The sequence below is a fragment of the Phoenix dactylifera genome, unplaced genomic scaffold, assembly GCF_009389715.1.
Source record: "Phoenix dactylifera cultivar Barhee BC4 unplaced genomic scaffold, palm_55x_up_171113_PBpolish2nd_filt_p 000349F, whole genome shotgun sequence".
In the NCBI taxonomy this organism is placed as follows: Eukaryota; Viridiplantae; Streptophyta; class Magnoliopsida; order Arecales; family Arecaceae; genus Phoenix; species Phoenix dactylifera.
Genome location: NW_024067807.1, coordinates 180,250 through 197,093, shown reverse-complemented (window position 1 = coordinate 197,093; position 16,844 = coordinate 180,250). Strand labels below are relative to the sequence as shown.

The 16,844-nt window shown below is 39.3% G+C and overlaps 2 protein-coding genes across 2 annotated transcripts; one reads left to right on the top strand and one right to left on the bottom strand.

Annotated features, from left to right (window-relative positions):
• Positions 1–524: 524 nt before the first annotated feature.
• Positions 525–9,394, top strand: LOC103698092 (calnexin homolog; the record flags this gene model as incomplete). The annotated part of the gene is made up of 5 exons (XM_008780066.3): positions 525–651; positions 6,587–7,716; positions 7,817–7,888; positions 8,586–8,702; positions 8,798–9,394. Coding segments are annotated over 5 exons (1,587 nt in total), but the record flags the coding sequence as incomplete, so codon positions are not given.
• A 1,039-nt stretch (positions 9,395–10,433) lies between these two features.
• LOC103698091 (pentatricopeptide repeat-containing protein At3g12770-like) lies at positions 10,434–12,440 on the bottom strand. Its single transcript, XM_008780065.2, has one exon. It carries the CDS (start codon positions 12,438–12,440, stop codon positions 10,434–10,436), a length of 2,007 nt encoding a protein of 668 aa, XP_008778287.1.
• Positions 12,441–16,844: the final 4,404 nt, after the last annotated feature.

The window sequence follows — 16,844 nt, the reverse complement described above, 5'->3', positions numbered from 1 at the left end:
GGGGAAAAACCGTATTCCCCCCAACAGAAACAAATCCAATCCATTCAATGATGAGAAAATTTGGATGATGCGGCATTATCGCATTAGTGGTGCAACGTGTCAAATGAGATAACCGGGCGTACCAACTCATGCGTAGGCTTCTTATAATCACGTCCGCAGACGGAAACGAAAGAGCGGGGAGAACAGTCCAGAGCTCCCCAGGCTCGTCGTCGCCACATCTCAGCCGCCGCCAGCTACTCCTGTACTATCTCTCCTCCTCACATCTTTCGACGAATCCGCCCCTCCGGCACTTTCATCTAGGGTTAGTGTTCTCGATCGCCTCTCTCCGATCCCAAACTTCTCTCAAACTTTTTTTTCCCCTCCATGTAGGTTTCTGTTTCACCTGTGATGGACGGAAGACGGATTGCACCACTGCTGCTGCTCATTCTGATCCAATGCTTCGCTCTCCAGCTTCGCGCCTCGGATCTAGTAATTCTTGTTTCGTTCTATATTAATTACGGCTGATAAAATGAATAATCGTTTGTTGTTCTTACGCTTTAGGTCTTTTATATTTAACAAGAAATGATGGATCTTTGTTTCAGTTGTTATACGAGCCGTTCGATGTATCTTTCGAGAAAAATTGGGTAGTTTCCGGGAAGGAAGATTACAATGGTATTGCTTTTAGATCCGATATTCCAGATAGTTATGAATAAATTCATTTTTCAAAAGTGATGTTTAAAAAATGTAGAAATGCGATTAGATTAGAGAAGAGAGTTATACTTTCAGCTATTGGATCTATGCGCCTTTCGTTAGATGATTTATGATATTAGTCTTGTGTGTTCTCTCTTGTTGTCTGTTTGTAGCCGGCCGAAGACATTTCTTTCCTCGGACCTTTATCACAGTCATGGTCATTGTTATGATATTGTAATCATGAAGTACTCATTGTTGTGGGTCGGGTTTATTTGATTGAGTCAGGATCCTCTCCAGTAAATTTGTTGATTCATGTAGTAAGTGCACTGACGTGACTACCAACAAGAACATGTTCAATTGTAGGACGTTGCACATTTGGATAATGATCGAATAGGTTTATTTTGATGAAGAGGATGAATCATTTAACGATTTAATTTTGGCATTTGTAGTGTAAACCATCATAACAGTTTACATTCCTTGCTTTAGATCAGAGGAAGATTCTTGATTCACCTAAAATAACTATTTTCTGCATTTGATAGTTCGATAAGTGATGTAATTGCAAATAAGCTTCATGTGAATCGATTCTGTGCATATTTATTTATATTGATTCTGTGAAAATATATCGATTGTTTTGATATCCATTGCTGGTCTTAGGTCTGGATGTGATAGTAGAACAGAACATGTTAGTACAGATCGAAACAGAACTCATATTATAGATTGATTGGTTATGAGGCACCCAGTCTGAACAAGTGGCATGCCAAACAGACAAATATCTCACTCAAATCACTTCTAATATGCCTGCATAATATATTAGTAGTGTTTCTTGAATTTTTTGAAGCTCGCAAGTTTTTAAGATACTTCAACAGAAAATAATTGAAATCGCCATGGTTCCTCTGGATGCAAATTAAATTAATACGATATTTTAGAATTCTTAAATTCTAATATTCATCATGATTGTTATCAATTTTATTCACAAAAGCTTCTCTTTTTTATATTAGTGTATGTAGTGTTACATGAAACTATTTTGACGGGTAAAGCTCAGCATTTAAAAAGGAACAAGCTTACATTAGCCACATCTTGATAGGCATCGTCTTGCTTCTGTTACACTTTCCTTTGTATGGAATGTGAATTTAATTCATAGTTACATTGTGCAAGTCTGCCTGCACTATGTGTCCTTTCTTTTGGTTGACCAGGACCATGCCAGTATTTACTTATTCAGTAGGAGGAGAAGTTTGTACCAATCGTAAGCAACTTCAGTTTTCTCAACTAATTGTTGAATATTTTTCTGTCCTGGACACAAATATTAAAAGGGTTCTGTTTGCAGTCTTCACCACCTGTCAATTAAGGCGCGCACATAAAAATTCATACCATGCAGCATGATGCGACAAGAGCAGAATAATGGTGATAAAAATAATCAACAATTAAAAATTTTAAAAGTTAAATATATGCATCATTTTTTTTTTTTGAGAAATGAGATGGATGCATCCTAACTTCATTCTTTGATAATAAAATTATCTATCGCTGGAGCTTTTTCTACTTGGGTAACTGACTCACCAACTCCTAGTACAGGACTCCTGCATTCTTTTTAAAATTTTAACTTCCTTTGAATATGGAACTTGGTTTGATTGTAACAGTTAGAAATTATGTATACAAATAAATATTATAGCGGAAATTTGTATACCTAGCAATTCCAAAAATTTGATTTTTTAGAGGTTGCTTCACGTGTTCCAAAGTTTGAACCTCCAAAGCTTGAGCCGCCCGAGTTTCTGCTTAGTGAAGGAATGCATTACGAGAACAACGTCCACTATTTCCACAGCCTGAATGCCCCATTCAAGAGAAAACACAAGAAGATGTAAGAGAAATTTTTCCGTGCACTTTCAACTAGGGAGGGGGGCTTTATATAGGCCCCACAAAACCATAATTGATGGCTGGATTAAATTCAATTGTCATTTATGGTCGTTTTGCCTTTTGGGCAAAACAGCATGTAATGCCTAGCTTAAAGCAAGATGTTACTGTCAGGCTATGGGAGAAACGCCCACTGAGAGTGCCCTCCCTTTTATTACATCTCTCACTCGCGCACAGTGGGCATGACCCCAGTCATACATCTCCTTAAGTGTACTCAATCTTGTTCATACTAGCAAACAGATTGTGCAACCACCGAACACACATATAGAAAAAATATGGGAGCACTACACCAAATCTTTCACGAGAGAGCCAGTATAGCAACATCTCTAAGTATCTCGTTATGCCCTAGACCTTTTCAGACACAGTAGATCAAGCCTTTTTTAAACTCTTTCGAGGATAAATACTCAAAATAATGCTTAATCCTTATAGATTACCGTGATGTATTCACGATTATGTCACTATACGCTATAGCGCCATAACCTGTCGACAGCAAATACACTCACTGATGTGTCAATGAATAGTCTTTCCTTCGCCCTCATGCCACTTAATCTTGGTCTAACTGCTTTTCCACAAATGCCCCCTTTAGACTGTATCAATCATAGTCATAGGCAACACGCTATAGTAGCTGACATCAAAACCTTAGTCTTATGACGTAGTCAAAAGTAAACAAGAGTATAGAATAAGTCAATTAAATGACTCAAGGACTTACACAGTGATCAAGTAGGGATTCATTCTCTCACTTCCATAGTTGGTCAAATTAAGCACATGTAGTATGAACCACATGCTACGATGGAGTTTTCTTTGATAAAGAGTGTATGTCTAAACTCTAAAATATGATACAGATCTTAGTCTGGTCGCTTATCAAGTGCCTAACTTGAGTTCTCATTTTGTTTGCCTCCCCAAGGCGCCAAAAGTAGATCTCACATCTGGCTAACCACAGGTCGCTTATCAAGTCCATACACTTAAAAAGAACTTCATCTTAACTCCAACTAAGGCAACATATTTGTGTTTATCATCCTAATTTGTTCCACAAGCCCAAAAATATTGTCTTATCTCAGCTCGCTATCCAAGCGCTAGAGGCGATTGCTCATGTGAGTGAGCCAATATATGCCTATCGACATACCTTTACATACTATAATCATGTAGTATGTTCATGTGTGATCATCATCAATCATGCTATGTGACAAAGTACCAAACAATGAATAGCGTTAATATCCCAAATAGGTATACAAATCATAGTCAACTGAAGAAAAAAAATACAATCTACGCAACCCTAAACTTTTAACATGTGTCTTAAAAGCATCTTTTGCTATAGGCTTAGTCAAGGGATCCGCAACCATGCGACTTGTAGAAATATATTTCAGGACCACCTTCTTATGTGCAATCATATCCCTCACATAGTGATATCGAATGCCAATATATTTGGTTCTTCCATGATACTTTGGATCCTTAGTATAGGCAATTGTTGTCGTATTATCACAATGAATCGTCATAGGATCTGAAGCATCCTTAATAACTCCAAGGTGTTGCAGAAACCTCCTCAACCAAACTGCTTCTTCAACAGCTGTTGAACATACTATATATTCCGACTCCATGGTCGATAAACCGATACAGGGTTGTTTCTTACTACTCCAGGTAATTGTGCCATTATTAAGCAAGAAAGCATATCTAGAAGTCGATTTGCGCTCATGCAGATCGCTGCCCCAACCATCGTCAGTATAGCCAATAAGCTGTAAATCTGAACCCTGATAGTAAAGCACATAGTCTATTGTCCCCTTGAGGTATCTTAAAACTCTCTTGACGGTTTTGTAATGAAGAATTTCGGAGTTGGATTGAAATATGCTGACTAAGCCAACTGAATAACATATGTCTAGTCATGTACACGTCATAGCATACATCAAACTGCTTACATCACTGGCATAGGGAACACGAGATATTTTCTCAATTTCTACTGGAGTCTTAGGATACATTTCTTGATATAAGTTTTTACCTTTCGCTATAGGAGTGTCAATAGGCTTACAGTCATACATCTGGAAGCATTTAAGAATTTTTTCCATATAGGTCTTTTGAGACATGCCCATAAGTCTCTTTAAGTGATCTCTAAAGATCTTAGCTCCCAGAATGTAGTCTGCTTCACCCATATCCTTCATTTCAAAATTGGAGGATAGTCATTCTTTCGTGGCGACAATTAACTCCTTATCATTTCCGGCCAACAATATGTCATCAACATATAATGACAATATAATGAAACCATCCTTGGACCGTTTAACATTGACACAATGGTCTTTCTCAATCATCGTAAACTCATTCGATAGAATGGCTCGATGGAATCTAAGGTACCATTGCCTAGATGATTGTTTCAGGCCATAAATGGACCAATTGAGCTTACATACTTTGCGCTCTTGTCCTTTGACCACAAAACTAATTAGTTGATTCATATAGACATTCTTATCTAGTTCTCTATTGAGAAATGCAGTCTTAATGTCCATTTGATATAATTCTAAATCAAACTTTGCAACTATGGCCAAAATTAGGCGAATTGAGGTAAACCTCACAACTGGAAAGAAGGTTTTCTTATAGTCTATACCCTCCTGCTGGGTATAATCCTTTGCCACAAGGCGAGCTTTATGCCTTTTTATTGACCCATCCGCCTTGCATTTGACTTTTAGAACCCATTTGTTCCCAATTGCTTTTCGCCTTGGCGGTAAATCTACCAGATTCTAGACCTGATGAGTCCTCATTGACTCCAACTCATCATCTAATGCTTTTATCTACTCATCTTTAGCAGAAGATGAGAGAGCCTCTTCAACTGTTCTAGGCTCATCATCATCATGTGGAGCAACCATGAAAGCTTCCCCTTCAATCTCAAAACAACTACGGGGAATGTTTCCATGTTGACTTCTACGCAGTTGAGGTTGATGTTGATCATCTTGTAATGGTGTACTCCCACTAGGTGGTAAGTCGCTCTTACTATCCCTAGGAGTTAGAGAAATTCTTCTTCATCCTCTACTAGGCCACTTGGAGCATCTTTCTTTTGATCTATAACTTCATATAATTCTAAGTTTCTATCAACCTCTCTTCTACTTGGGAATTCATCTTCTATAAAATCCATATCTCGTGATTCAATTTCAGTCACACTTCCATCAGATTGTTCACCTATTAAAACATAGCCCTTGGAATGCTTTGGGTATCTTATAAAGATACATTTTCTTCTTCTAGGGCTCAACTTTTCATGCTTGTGAGAAGTATCATGAACAAAACTCGTTGAACCCCATGGCCACAAGTTATTTAAATTAGGTTCCTTGTTGGTCCCCCCAATAACATATCGGTAGGTTTACTTGTGCCATTATTGACCTAACCATCTCTAGTATTGTACAATTTCTGTATACCTAGCAATCCCAAAAATTTGATCCTTCAGAGGTTGTTTCACGTGTCCCAAAGTTTGAACCTCTAAAGCTTGAGACGCCAGAGTTTCTACTCAGTGAAGAAATGCATTACGAGAGCAACATCCATTATTTCCACGGCCTGAATGCCCCAATCAAGAGAGAAAACAAGAAAATGCAAGAAGAGAAATTTTTTCATGCACTTTCAACTAGGGAGGTGGGGGGGCTTTATATAAGGGCCCTCAAAACCATAACTGATCTAGCCATCAATGGCCATTTATAGCCGTTTTGCCTCGGGCAAAACAGCATGTAATGCCTGGCTTAAAGCCAAGTATTACTGTCAGGCTATGGGAGGAACGCCCACTGAGGGCGCCCTCCTTTTTATTACAGTAACATATCTAGTTCGAGTAGTGACTGATTATGGCTTGTTTAATCTTTGCATGTTTAACATGGCCATGCCTTTAGGTTTTCGAATTTTAACATCTCTGCTGCTATCCTAAGGACATCGGTTGCCAAGTACAGTTATCAATTGCAGAATGTGCTTGCTGACTTCTACAAGTTTTCTAATTATTTTTTCCCTTTGGCTACATCCTTCTAAAAGAGGCCTTGTTTTTGCCTGTTGGGCACAGGTATATGGAAACATTCCCAGAGTGATGGACATGAAGACTATGGCCTTCTTGTAAGCGAAAAGGCGAAGAAGTATGCAATAGTCAAAGACCTTGATGAACCAGTTAACATCAAGGATAGAACCCTGGTTTTTCAATATGAAACTCGATTTCAGAATGGGCTTGAGTGTGGAGGTGCTTATCTGAAGTATCTCAGACCTCAAGATGCCGGATGGACTCCCAGGGAGTTTGACAATGAGTCACCCTATTCCATCATGTTTGGACCTGACAAGTGTGGCTCTACAAATAAGGTGCACTTCATCCTTAAGCACAAGAGTCCAAAAACTGGTGTCTTTGTCGAGCATCATCTAAAGAACCCACCATCAGTCCCATATGACAAATTCACTCATGTTTACACTGCTAGTCTGAAACCTGATAATGAGTTAACGATTTTGATAGATGGGGAGGGAAAGAAGAAGGCAAACTTTTTATCTGCTGATGATTTTGAACCACCGCTTATTCCACCCAAAACGATTCCTGATCCAGATGATAAGAAGCCTGAGGACTGGGATGAGAGGGCTAAAATTCCAGATCCTGATGCTGTGAAACCTGATGATTGGGATGAGAATGCTCCTGAGGAGATCGAAGATGAGGAAGCTGTCAAGCCGGAAGGGTGGTTGGATGATGAGCCTGAGGAAATTGATGATCCTGACGCCACCAAACCAGCGGACTGGGATGATGAAGAAGATGGAGAATGGGAAGCACCAAAAATTGATAACCCAAAGTGCGAGGAAGCACCTGGATGCTGTGAGTGGAAGAGACCAATGAAGAAAAATCCAGCATACAAGGGAAAGTGGCATGCTCCTTTGATTGACAACCCAAACTACAAGGGTATCTGGAAACCACGGCAGATACCAAATCCTGACTATTTTGAGCTTGACAAACCTGATTTTGAGCCTATTGCTTCCATTGGGATTGAGATTTGGACAATGCAGGATGGCATTCTGTTTGACAATATTTTGATAGCTGTTGACGAGAAAGTGGCTGAATCATATAGGGAAAAGATGTGGAAGCCTAAATATGAAGCTGAGCAATCAAAGCAGAAGGCTGAAGAAGCAGTTTCTGGATTTTCAGATGCGCTTGCTAGCTTCCAGGTACTAGTAATGTCTCTTAAAATTGTTTGTTTTTCAGATGTAGTTATCTCATGGCATTTCTGCCTAATCAATTTTTAATATGATTATTGGGCAATTGCAGAAGAAAGTATTTGATGTTCTTTACAAAGTAGCAGACATTCCCGTCTTTGCGCCATACAGGTCCAAGATCATCGTAAGTGGCCCATGCCATTATTGTGTTGCTTACTGCAGTTACTGATATAACATTTTCGTCAATCTATTAATGTGGATCCTAGAATAAACATTTTAAGGGATTTCTCCAACTGTAAAAGCAAATTGCTTCTATGTATATATACTAAATAAAAATTTCAACAAAATTTAGAAACTCTGGATTTGTTGGAAGCTATATAATTTTTTGAAACAAACTATCATTCATTTAGTAGAACTTGACCTTTTTTTAAGCTGATTATCATTTACTTGATAGTCAATAGTTAATAGTGCTATATAATCCATTCAGTTCTTACTATGTCATCAGAATAAGCGGATATCTCTATTAGTTGATTCCTCATTATCACAGTCGTAAATTGCACCTGTCAATGGACATCTGACAGGAGCAGCTGAACAAATTGTTTGATAGTATCATTCAACACTTTGCTTGCATCTCTCTAATCCATTAGATAGAGAGGGTTCAAAGGGGAGCACATCTTTTGATAAATACTATAGTGCTTTATCATTTCAAGGCTTCAAGCTTTATTTGCAGCTTCATGGCCTTGAAAACATAATTCTGATTGCATAGCATATAAATGTATTTTTGTTTGTTTTTCCCCTCTTCCAAATCTTATTATGTTTTGTACGCCTTCGTAGAGTTTAAGCATGGAATCATATTCAGGTCCAAATGATTTGTTTTGCAGGGTGTCATTGAGAAAGGAGAAAAACAGCCAAACCTGACGATTGGAATCATGGTGGCTATTGTTGTGGTCCTCGCTACAGTTATCTTCAGAATTCTTTTTGGCAGAAAGAAACCTGCAGTGGGTTTTGACCTTTCTTTTTTGTTCCTCTATTCTTTTTATTGTTTATTTGCTAAATTGTAAAAAGTTTTGCTTACAGAAAACTTTTTTGGCAGGCACCACCAAAGACCACCTCTAGAGCCAAGAGGGCTAAAGCCACTAAGAATGGCGGAGTAGGAAGCACTACTGAAAAGAAAGAGGAAAATGAGAAAGAGAATGCAGCAGCACTGCGTCAGCGATCCAGGCGGGAGACATAGGAGAGGATTATATTGGACTTGAAATTTTGGATTGGTTATTTTCAGAAAGTACACATCCAAGGATTTGAGCATAAACCAGATTTCGCGATTCTCTGCCTCTGATTTTATATTCAGCCTCATTCTTTTCTCATTTCATGCTTTCCCATTAACTTCTAGACTGAATTTGTGTTGCACAGCAGGTGTTGTTTGAGGTTGGTCAAAGGATCCTCGGGCTATTTATTAGCGTGGTTGTCTTTTTTTTTCTTCTTCTTCTTCTTCTTTTCTTTTTTGACAAAAACCAAATATATGTTAACTAGCATCAAATGTATGTTTTATTTTTTACCCTATCTAGTTGGAGTCATGCTGTGTTATTTACTCAACATCTAGTTTGTCTGCTGTCTCCAGCAACAGGTGGCTTTTATTGGATGATGTATCCCATTGTCAAGAATGACCAACTTATTAGAATAGTTCTGGACATCTCATCTTCTGTTGGCTTTATATTCTGTTGGTTTCATCTCCTTGATAGGCTCTGACATGGCATGAAGTCCGAGTCATTACCCCATTGATGGTTCTCTTTCTCCAGAGATGGCTACAAGAGTGAATGATTCAATCCTAGTAGTTTGAAAGACATAGCTATGTTGCTTAAGTATGCTCCCACCAATCTTTCCATTCTGGCTACCTTCTTGTTCCGCCGATTATTTTTCTCAATTGTAATAGCTAAACTTCTGCATTGCGTGCATGAACAGCAAATGCAAACTCCGTCCTATGATTTATTATGATCTGACCACTTTCTCAAGTTTTTACTAAAAAGCTTCTACGGCTGCTATAATTAATTTTGTGATTGGTTTCGATCTTATTGAATCAGTTCAACTTGCTTTGCTTAAGAATTGTGCCTAGCATATCCTGCTACTATAGTTTCTTGGTGCTCAGAGGGTTAACCACACATTTGGTCGCCAACACTTGCATGAGGGGAAAAAAAAGTTGCTCTGTCCAAAGAAGTGAAACATCCTTTGCAAATCAAAAGTGATCATATTGATTAGTAAGATGGATAATGTCCTCTGACATCTTTGTAGTGCATACAGTGCCAACCAACCTTGGTTTTCTTAACACAAAACTGTTTAGTTGGAAGAGTTTGCATTTGTTACTTTATAATCACTTGATGCACTCGGGGAACTGGGCTTTACATTTTTTCCCCTTCCAAGGCTCTGCATCACTCGCTGCTTCCAGTTTTTGCTGCAATGTTCTACATCAGCACTGCCCCTAACCTTGCTGTTTCAAAACCTTACCTCTTGATGGCGGATAAACTGTTTGGGGTGATGTTTATTTATTAAATCAAACCTTTCTATCACCTTGACCCCTTGACCCATAGTTAATCCGTTCCCGAAGGAGATAGTTCACTTATTCAAGCTTGATTCTTCCAACTCTAGATATCCTTCACTTTCTCCATAGCAGCATCCCCATTCTTCTAAGGTGCTGGCCTGCTGGTCATTGGCCATAATGAGCTTGTTCCACCCAATCACCACATATCTCTACATGAACAAAGCCCATCCTTAAAATGGTGGAAGATCTGAGGATCCTTCAACACAATCTCCTTCCCAACAATTCTGGAGATCATCTTCAATGAAGCATGGCAACTTCTGCATACACTGAGGTTCTTGGCCACGCGCAAGGTCGTGCTCCCTTGCGTGCTGATCAGCCCAAAAGCAACAGCCAGCATCTCGCTATGGCCACAAGGAATGCATTCCCTCTCTTCATCCACATCATGCAGACCGAAATCCTTCTCTAAGACATGCCCCTCTGCTTTCATCCTCTTCATCAAGCACTCTAGCTCCCAGTATATCCTTTGCGACCTCGGGTGCGAAACATCTCCCACTCCAAAGACATGAACTTTCCTCCGAACCTCAATCCAGCTACACGCCTTCTTTGGCTTCAAACCCATGTCTCGAATGGTCTCCCTCAACCCTTCTACCACATCCCACTTTCGGCTGGCTGCGTACATATTTAACATCAGTACATAGTTTTCAGCATTCAGTGGCTCTAGCTCAATCAATTGCTCAGCAATTCGCTTCCCCGTCTTCATATTTCGGTGCACTCGGCAGCCTCCTAGCATTGCTCTCTGCACCATAGCATGGTGCCCTATCCGGTGGTCCTCCACAAATGCCCGCACTTCATCAAATAGCCCGGCACGAGATAGAAGACTAACCATTAGAGCAAAATGCTCAAGTTCTGGTTCTTGTATAAATTCGAAGAAATGCCTGCCCTCCTCAACCATGCAAGCAGTGCTACAAGCATGGAGAGCTGCAGCAAAAGTGGTCCTATCAGGTAATACGGTGGAACTCTCCTCCATTTGATGAAATAGAGAAATTCCACGATCACCTCGCCCATGTAAGCTATATCCCAATATCATCACAGTCCAGGATATAACATCCTTCTCTAATATTCTATTAAAAATCTTTGAAGCTGCCTCGATGCTTCCTGACTTCACATACATGTCCATAAGAGCATTAGAAACTGTGGGATTCATATGTATTTGACGTCGAATTATGCATCCATGAATCTCCTTACCATGTTTGTAAGCAGCTACCCTGGCACAAGCTGGGAGGATCGCAGAGACTGTGAATGAAACAGGTGCCACTCCTTCTATACACATAGCTCGAAACAACTTCAGTCCTTCATTAAAAACTCCATTATTCACATAACCACTGATTATTGTAGTCCAGGCCACCGCATCTTTTGATGGCATCTGGTCGAAAAGAGCACGAGCCTCTTCAATCCTTTCACAATCCAAATACATTTTCAAAAGTGAATTGCCCACTAAAACATCAGACTCCAATCCAGTCCTTCCTGCAATCTTGAGAAGCTTCTTCCCTTCATGGACTGACCTCAATTGTCCGCATGCTCTCGCCGCTGTAGCCAATGCCACCACATCCAATTCCATGTTTGAATTCACCATTCGGTGGAACAACTGCAATGCAAAACTAGGTTTGTCCTCCATTAAGTATAGTTTGGCTAGCAGCGTCCAGGAGACGGAGTTCTTCTGGTTCGAGCAATTAAAAACCACGCCAGCAATGTCAGCTCCTTCAAATTGGCCATAGAATTCCATAAGTGCAGTGACGACATAGGAATCTGAGGCGAACCCAAGCTTAAGAGCGTGTGCATGGACTTGTTTTCCATTGGAGGAGGCATCGGAGAGACCAGAAGCACGGAGGACGGCGGGAAGGGTGTGGCGGTCCGGGCGGACACCGCAAAGGAGCATGTGGCGGTAGACAAGGATGGTTTGCCAGCAGTTGCCGTCGACGAGGTGGGCCCGGAGGAGGGAGTTCCAAGCAAAGGTATCCCGGAGGGGAATTTGGTCGAGCGGTTGGTAGGCAGTGGGGACTGATCCGATGGGTCTGATTTGGGTGCGGTGGTGGCGGTGGTGGTGCCGCCGCCGCTGCTGCTCTGGGCCTTTAATGGGTTGGGTGGCCTTGGTGAAGGCTTGAGTTGAAATAGAGCAGCATTGAAGGGATTGGAGGAGGGACATTTTGAATGGTAAGCCTCGAGTTCCCCCTATGGTTTTGGTTTTCTGCTTTGGATTTTGGGCAGGTGGGGTGGCTCCACACTAATATGGGATAAGGCCTTCGTAACTAAGCCACGTGGCATTACATTTGTAAACCTGGCTTGGTCTCAATGTCATTCTGCTGGGGTTCATGGAATCTATAGCTGGAGAATGAGGTAAGCTAACTGTTGTGTGTGTGTGTGTGTGTGTGTGTGTTTTCTGGGGTGGAATTGGTACTTGGCAGGTACACATAAAATGGTAGTCACATAACAGAACCCATCTAAAAGGGGAAAAAATGCAAAGAGGAATATTACACATATTTCAAATATACTAATTAATGGCAATAAAGTTAGTTTGGCAATTTTTATTTTTTTTTTAATTTTTAAATTTGCTGAATTTTTATTTAAATTAATCTCCATAAAGACAAGCTCATTACTTTTGTTATCCCTTATTAAGTAGGGTCTTGGATAAATTATGGCTTGATCCATAGAACTGGAAATTGAAATATCCAAGTCAAATTTAATATGTTTAGTGCATACAAGAAAAATAACATTAACCAGTTTAGATGATTCCCCCATGGTATTGCCAAATACCAGATATGAATGAGACACTAGTCTCGGTAATGAGAAGTAGGTTAAGAGGATTACCTTTTATACAATAAAGTAGAAGTGGAAACCACTAATAGAGGATAGCCGAAGATCGGCTAAGATGGTGACATGTAATTGCCCAAAGACTCAGGCTGAGTAAATTTCGAGTTGAAATCTTCATTGTCACTCTAAATTGTCTACTTCTTTTCTTACTTCTCTCTCCCTTAGCCGAAACTTTTTTTCTCTTTCTTGCTTCTTCTTCTTCTTCATCTTTAGGAAGCTTCTAAATTTTCTAATGATTAATGATAGGTCTTCATCTTTATCACCAGATTCTTCAATTTTTGTGCAATCTTTTTGATTTGAGGACTTGAATACTAACATTTTTTTCTTTTCGTTGCTATTCTCTTCTTCTTGATTCATCATTGATGATCTTTGTGAGATTTTGATGTTTACAAAGCCATTAAGGACATGTTATTGTACTAATAAGTTTATGTTCAGTGTTTCAAAAAAATGTCGAAATAATTCAAGATAAATTAGTAAGAACAAATTTGAAAAGACTTTGGATCAGTAAATGGCAAAGGAACAATCCTCGAGTCGACTCAAGAAGGGTTCGAGTCGACTCTGGCACAAACAGAATTGTCGACACACTTCTGGCACGCTAAGGAGCTGACTCATGGTTGAGCTCAAGTCGACTCTATCAAAGTGCGAGTCGACTCCAAAAGATCAAGAGACGACTCCCTTCACAGTGAGCTAAAAGACAAAAGTCAAAAATAGTGGCCGAGTCGACTCATAAGAAACTCGAGTCGACTCTCTGAGACACTCTCAGAGAAAGATAGAAACTTGGTTTTTGGGATGAACAGTGGCCGAGTCAACTCCAGGAGACATCGAGTCGACTCTCTGAGAAAAAGACAGAAACTTGTTTTTCGGATGAACAGTGGGCGAGTCAACTCTAGGAGACATCGAATCGACTCCCTGAGAAAAAGACAGAAACTTGTTTTTCGGATGAACAGTGGCCGAATCGACTCCATGATGCATTGAGTCGACTCCCTGAGAGAATAATAGAAGAGCGATTTTTCTGATGAACAAGGGCTGAGTCGACTCCAGAAATCATCGAGCCGACTCACTCAAATAAAGAAGCTCAGATGAACAGTTAGGCGAGTCGACTCTAGAAAATCCCGAGTCGACTCCAGAAAATCCCGAGTCGACTCCACTGATGAACAACAGAAGATCAGTTATAAAGGACCCAAACTCGAGTCGACAACTTAGAAGTTTGAGTCGACTCCAGGTCCATACGAGCCGACTCGAAGTTTACACGAGTCGACTCCAAATCGACTGGAAGCTCTAACGGCTACATTTTCAAAAGAACAGTACAGAGGAAAAAGGTTGGTAACGGCTATATTTTTGTGTCTAACGGATAGTAATGCATTCCCTCCTACTCAAAGATTATAAAAACAAAGGATTCAAAAAATAAAAAAATAAGAAAGAAAAAGAAGTGAAAAAGAGAGTTCAAGGAATACAATCAAGAGCTTGAGCCAAATAGATTTTTCGTTTTTTTGTGAGCTATTGAATTAGAGCAAGGAGCTGAGCAAATAAGAAAAGCATTCAAGAAGAGATCCATCAACAGTCAATCTCCGGCTCAACTCGGTGCAATTCTCTCATCAACAAAAATCTAAAGTGCCATCAACCATTGCTCAACCTACTGAGTTTGCTTTTATTTCAAACTGAGCAATAGTTGTTTTGTATACATTTTAATTCTTTTACTTTTGGTTAGGTTCGTTGGTAGTTCCGCAAAAACCAACAATTAGGTTTGTTGGTGAGCCCGCAAAACCAACGGAAAGGTTAATTGGTGATCCCGAAAAACCAATTGTAAGATTTGGATTGTGAGCCTGGAAAAACAATCCAACTGTAATCAGGAAGATTATAGTGAATTCCCAAGGAGAGTCTTGGGGAGTGGAAGTAGGTGCTTTGGAGTGCACCGAACCACTATAAAATCTTGTGTCTTTGTGTGTGTGACTATTATCTCTATCTTTTAGTTTTATATTTGTGCAAGTACTTAGGATTAATTCTATTCTGCTGCACCATTAAGAGTTAAAATTTGAAAAACCCAATTCACCCCTCCCCCCCTCTTGGGTTGTCATGTTTAGGCAACAAGTGGTATCAGAATCTAGTTCTTTAGTATTAGTTGTTAATCTAACGATCAAAGAGAAAAAAATCATAGCAGCCCAAGTAGGAAGTTCTATAAGTGAGGGACAATCAACAAATAAACCTTCCTTGTTTAATGGCACAAATTATACATACTGGAAAGCTCGGATAAGGATATTCATTCAAGCTCTAGATTATGATTTATGGAACATCATAACTAGAGGACCACACATACCCTCCATTAGCATAGATTACACAATCATTCCTAAACCTGAAAAGGATTGGGATGATAGTGATAAGAGGTTGGCTCAGCTAAATGCTAAAGCCATAAATGTTCTTTATTGTTCCCTAGATGTAAATGAGTTCAATAGGATCTCAACATGTACCTCAGCCAAAGAGATTGGGATAGGTTAGAAGTCATACATGAGGGCACAAATCAAGTAAAGAAGTCTAAAATAAATATGTTAATACATAAATATGAACTATTTAAAATTGAACCTACTGAGTCCATAACTGAGATATTCACTAGATTCACCGACCTTATAAATAGACTTAAAAGTTTAGGCAAATCATATACTAACTCTAAATTGGTGCGAAGAATTCTCAGGTCTCTACCAAGAGTGTGGGAGGCCAAGGTAACAGCAATTCAGGAGACAAAGGATCTCAATACGCTGCAGCTAGAAGAGCTTCTAGGATCACTCATGACACATGAGTTGACCATGATGCAAAATTCAGAAGAAGAGGTCAAGAGAAAGAAGACTATTACCTTGAAGTCTACAAAAAAAGTAAGTGAATCAGATGATTCGGATGAGGAAGAGGAATACGATGAAGAGGAAGTGGCAATGCTCACAAAAAGATTCAGAAAATTTATGAAGAAAAAGGAGTTCCACAAAAAGAAACCTATCCTCAAAGGCAGCTCTAGCAAAGAAAAAGAAAATGATAAAGAAAAAGAAAGAGAAGCGCCCATATGTTATGAGCGTAATAAGCCCGGGCATTTCAAAATAGATTGCCCGAAATTAAAATGGTTGGCAAAGAAGCTCAAGAAGAAAGTCCTCATGGCTGAATGGAGTGAGAGCGAGGAATCAAGCTCTGATGAGGGAGATCAGCAAGGCACAGCTCAAATATGCTACATGGCTAATGATGATGAGGTAGATACTGAACTTGATTGTGATTTTACCACTGATGAATTGCATGATGCCTTTCTAGATCTCATGGAAGAGCATAAGAAACTTATTCATAAAAATATAATTTTAAAAAATAAAAATAAGATGCTTATGGAAGATAAGCTGAAATTGTCTAATGATTATGAAACATTAAGTAAGAAGTTTGCTAATGAAACTAAAAATCTAATTAATGAAAATATCAAACTAAAAGAAGATGTAAAGAAATATAAATCAGTGGTAGAAAAGTTTACACTCAGCTCAACTAAACTAAACATGATTCTCGATAGTCAAAGAGGTATCTATGATAAAGCAGGATTAGGATATAAAACAAATAGAAAACAAAAATACTTGAAGAATATATTTGTAAAATCCAAGAATGAAAATACTACCTATTATTACTGTAATAAAATAGGACATAAAGCATATGAATGCAATTTCAAAAAATTAAACTATGATAAATTAAGTGAAAAGAGCAAGCTAAAATTCAAAAAAATTTG

What these genes read in the sequence shown, in the direction of transcription:
- LOC103698091 (XM_008780065.2), bottom strand. Translation starts at nt 12,440, where the DNA reads ATGTCCCTCCTCCAATCCCTTCAATGCTGCTCTATTTCAACTCAAGCC.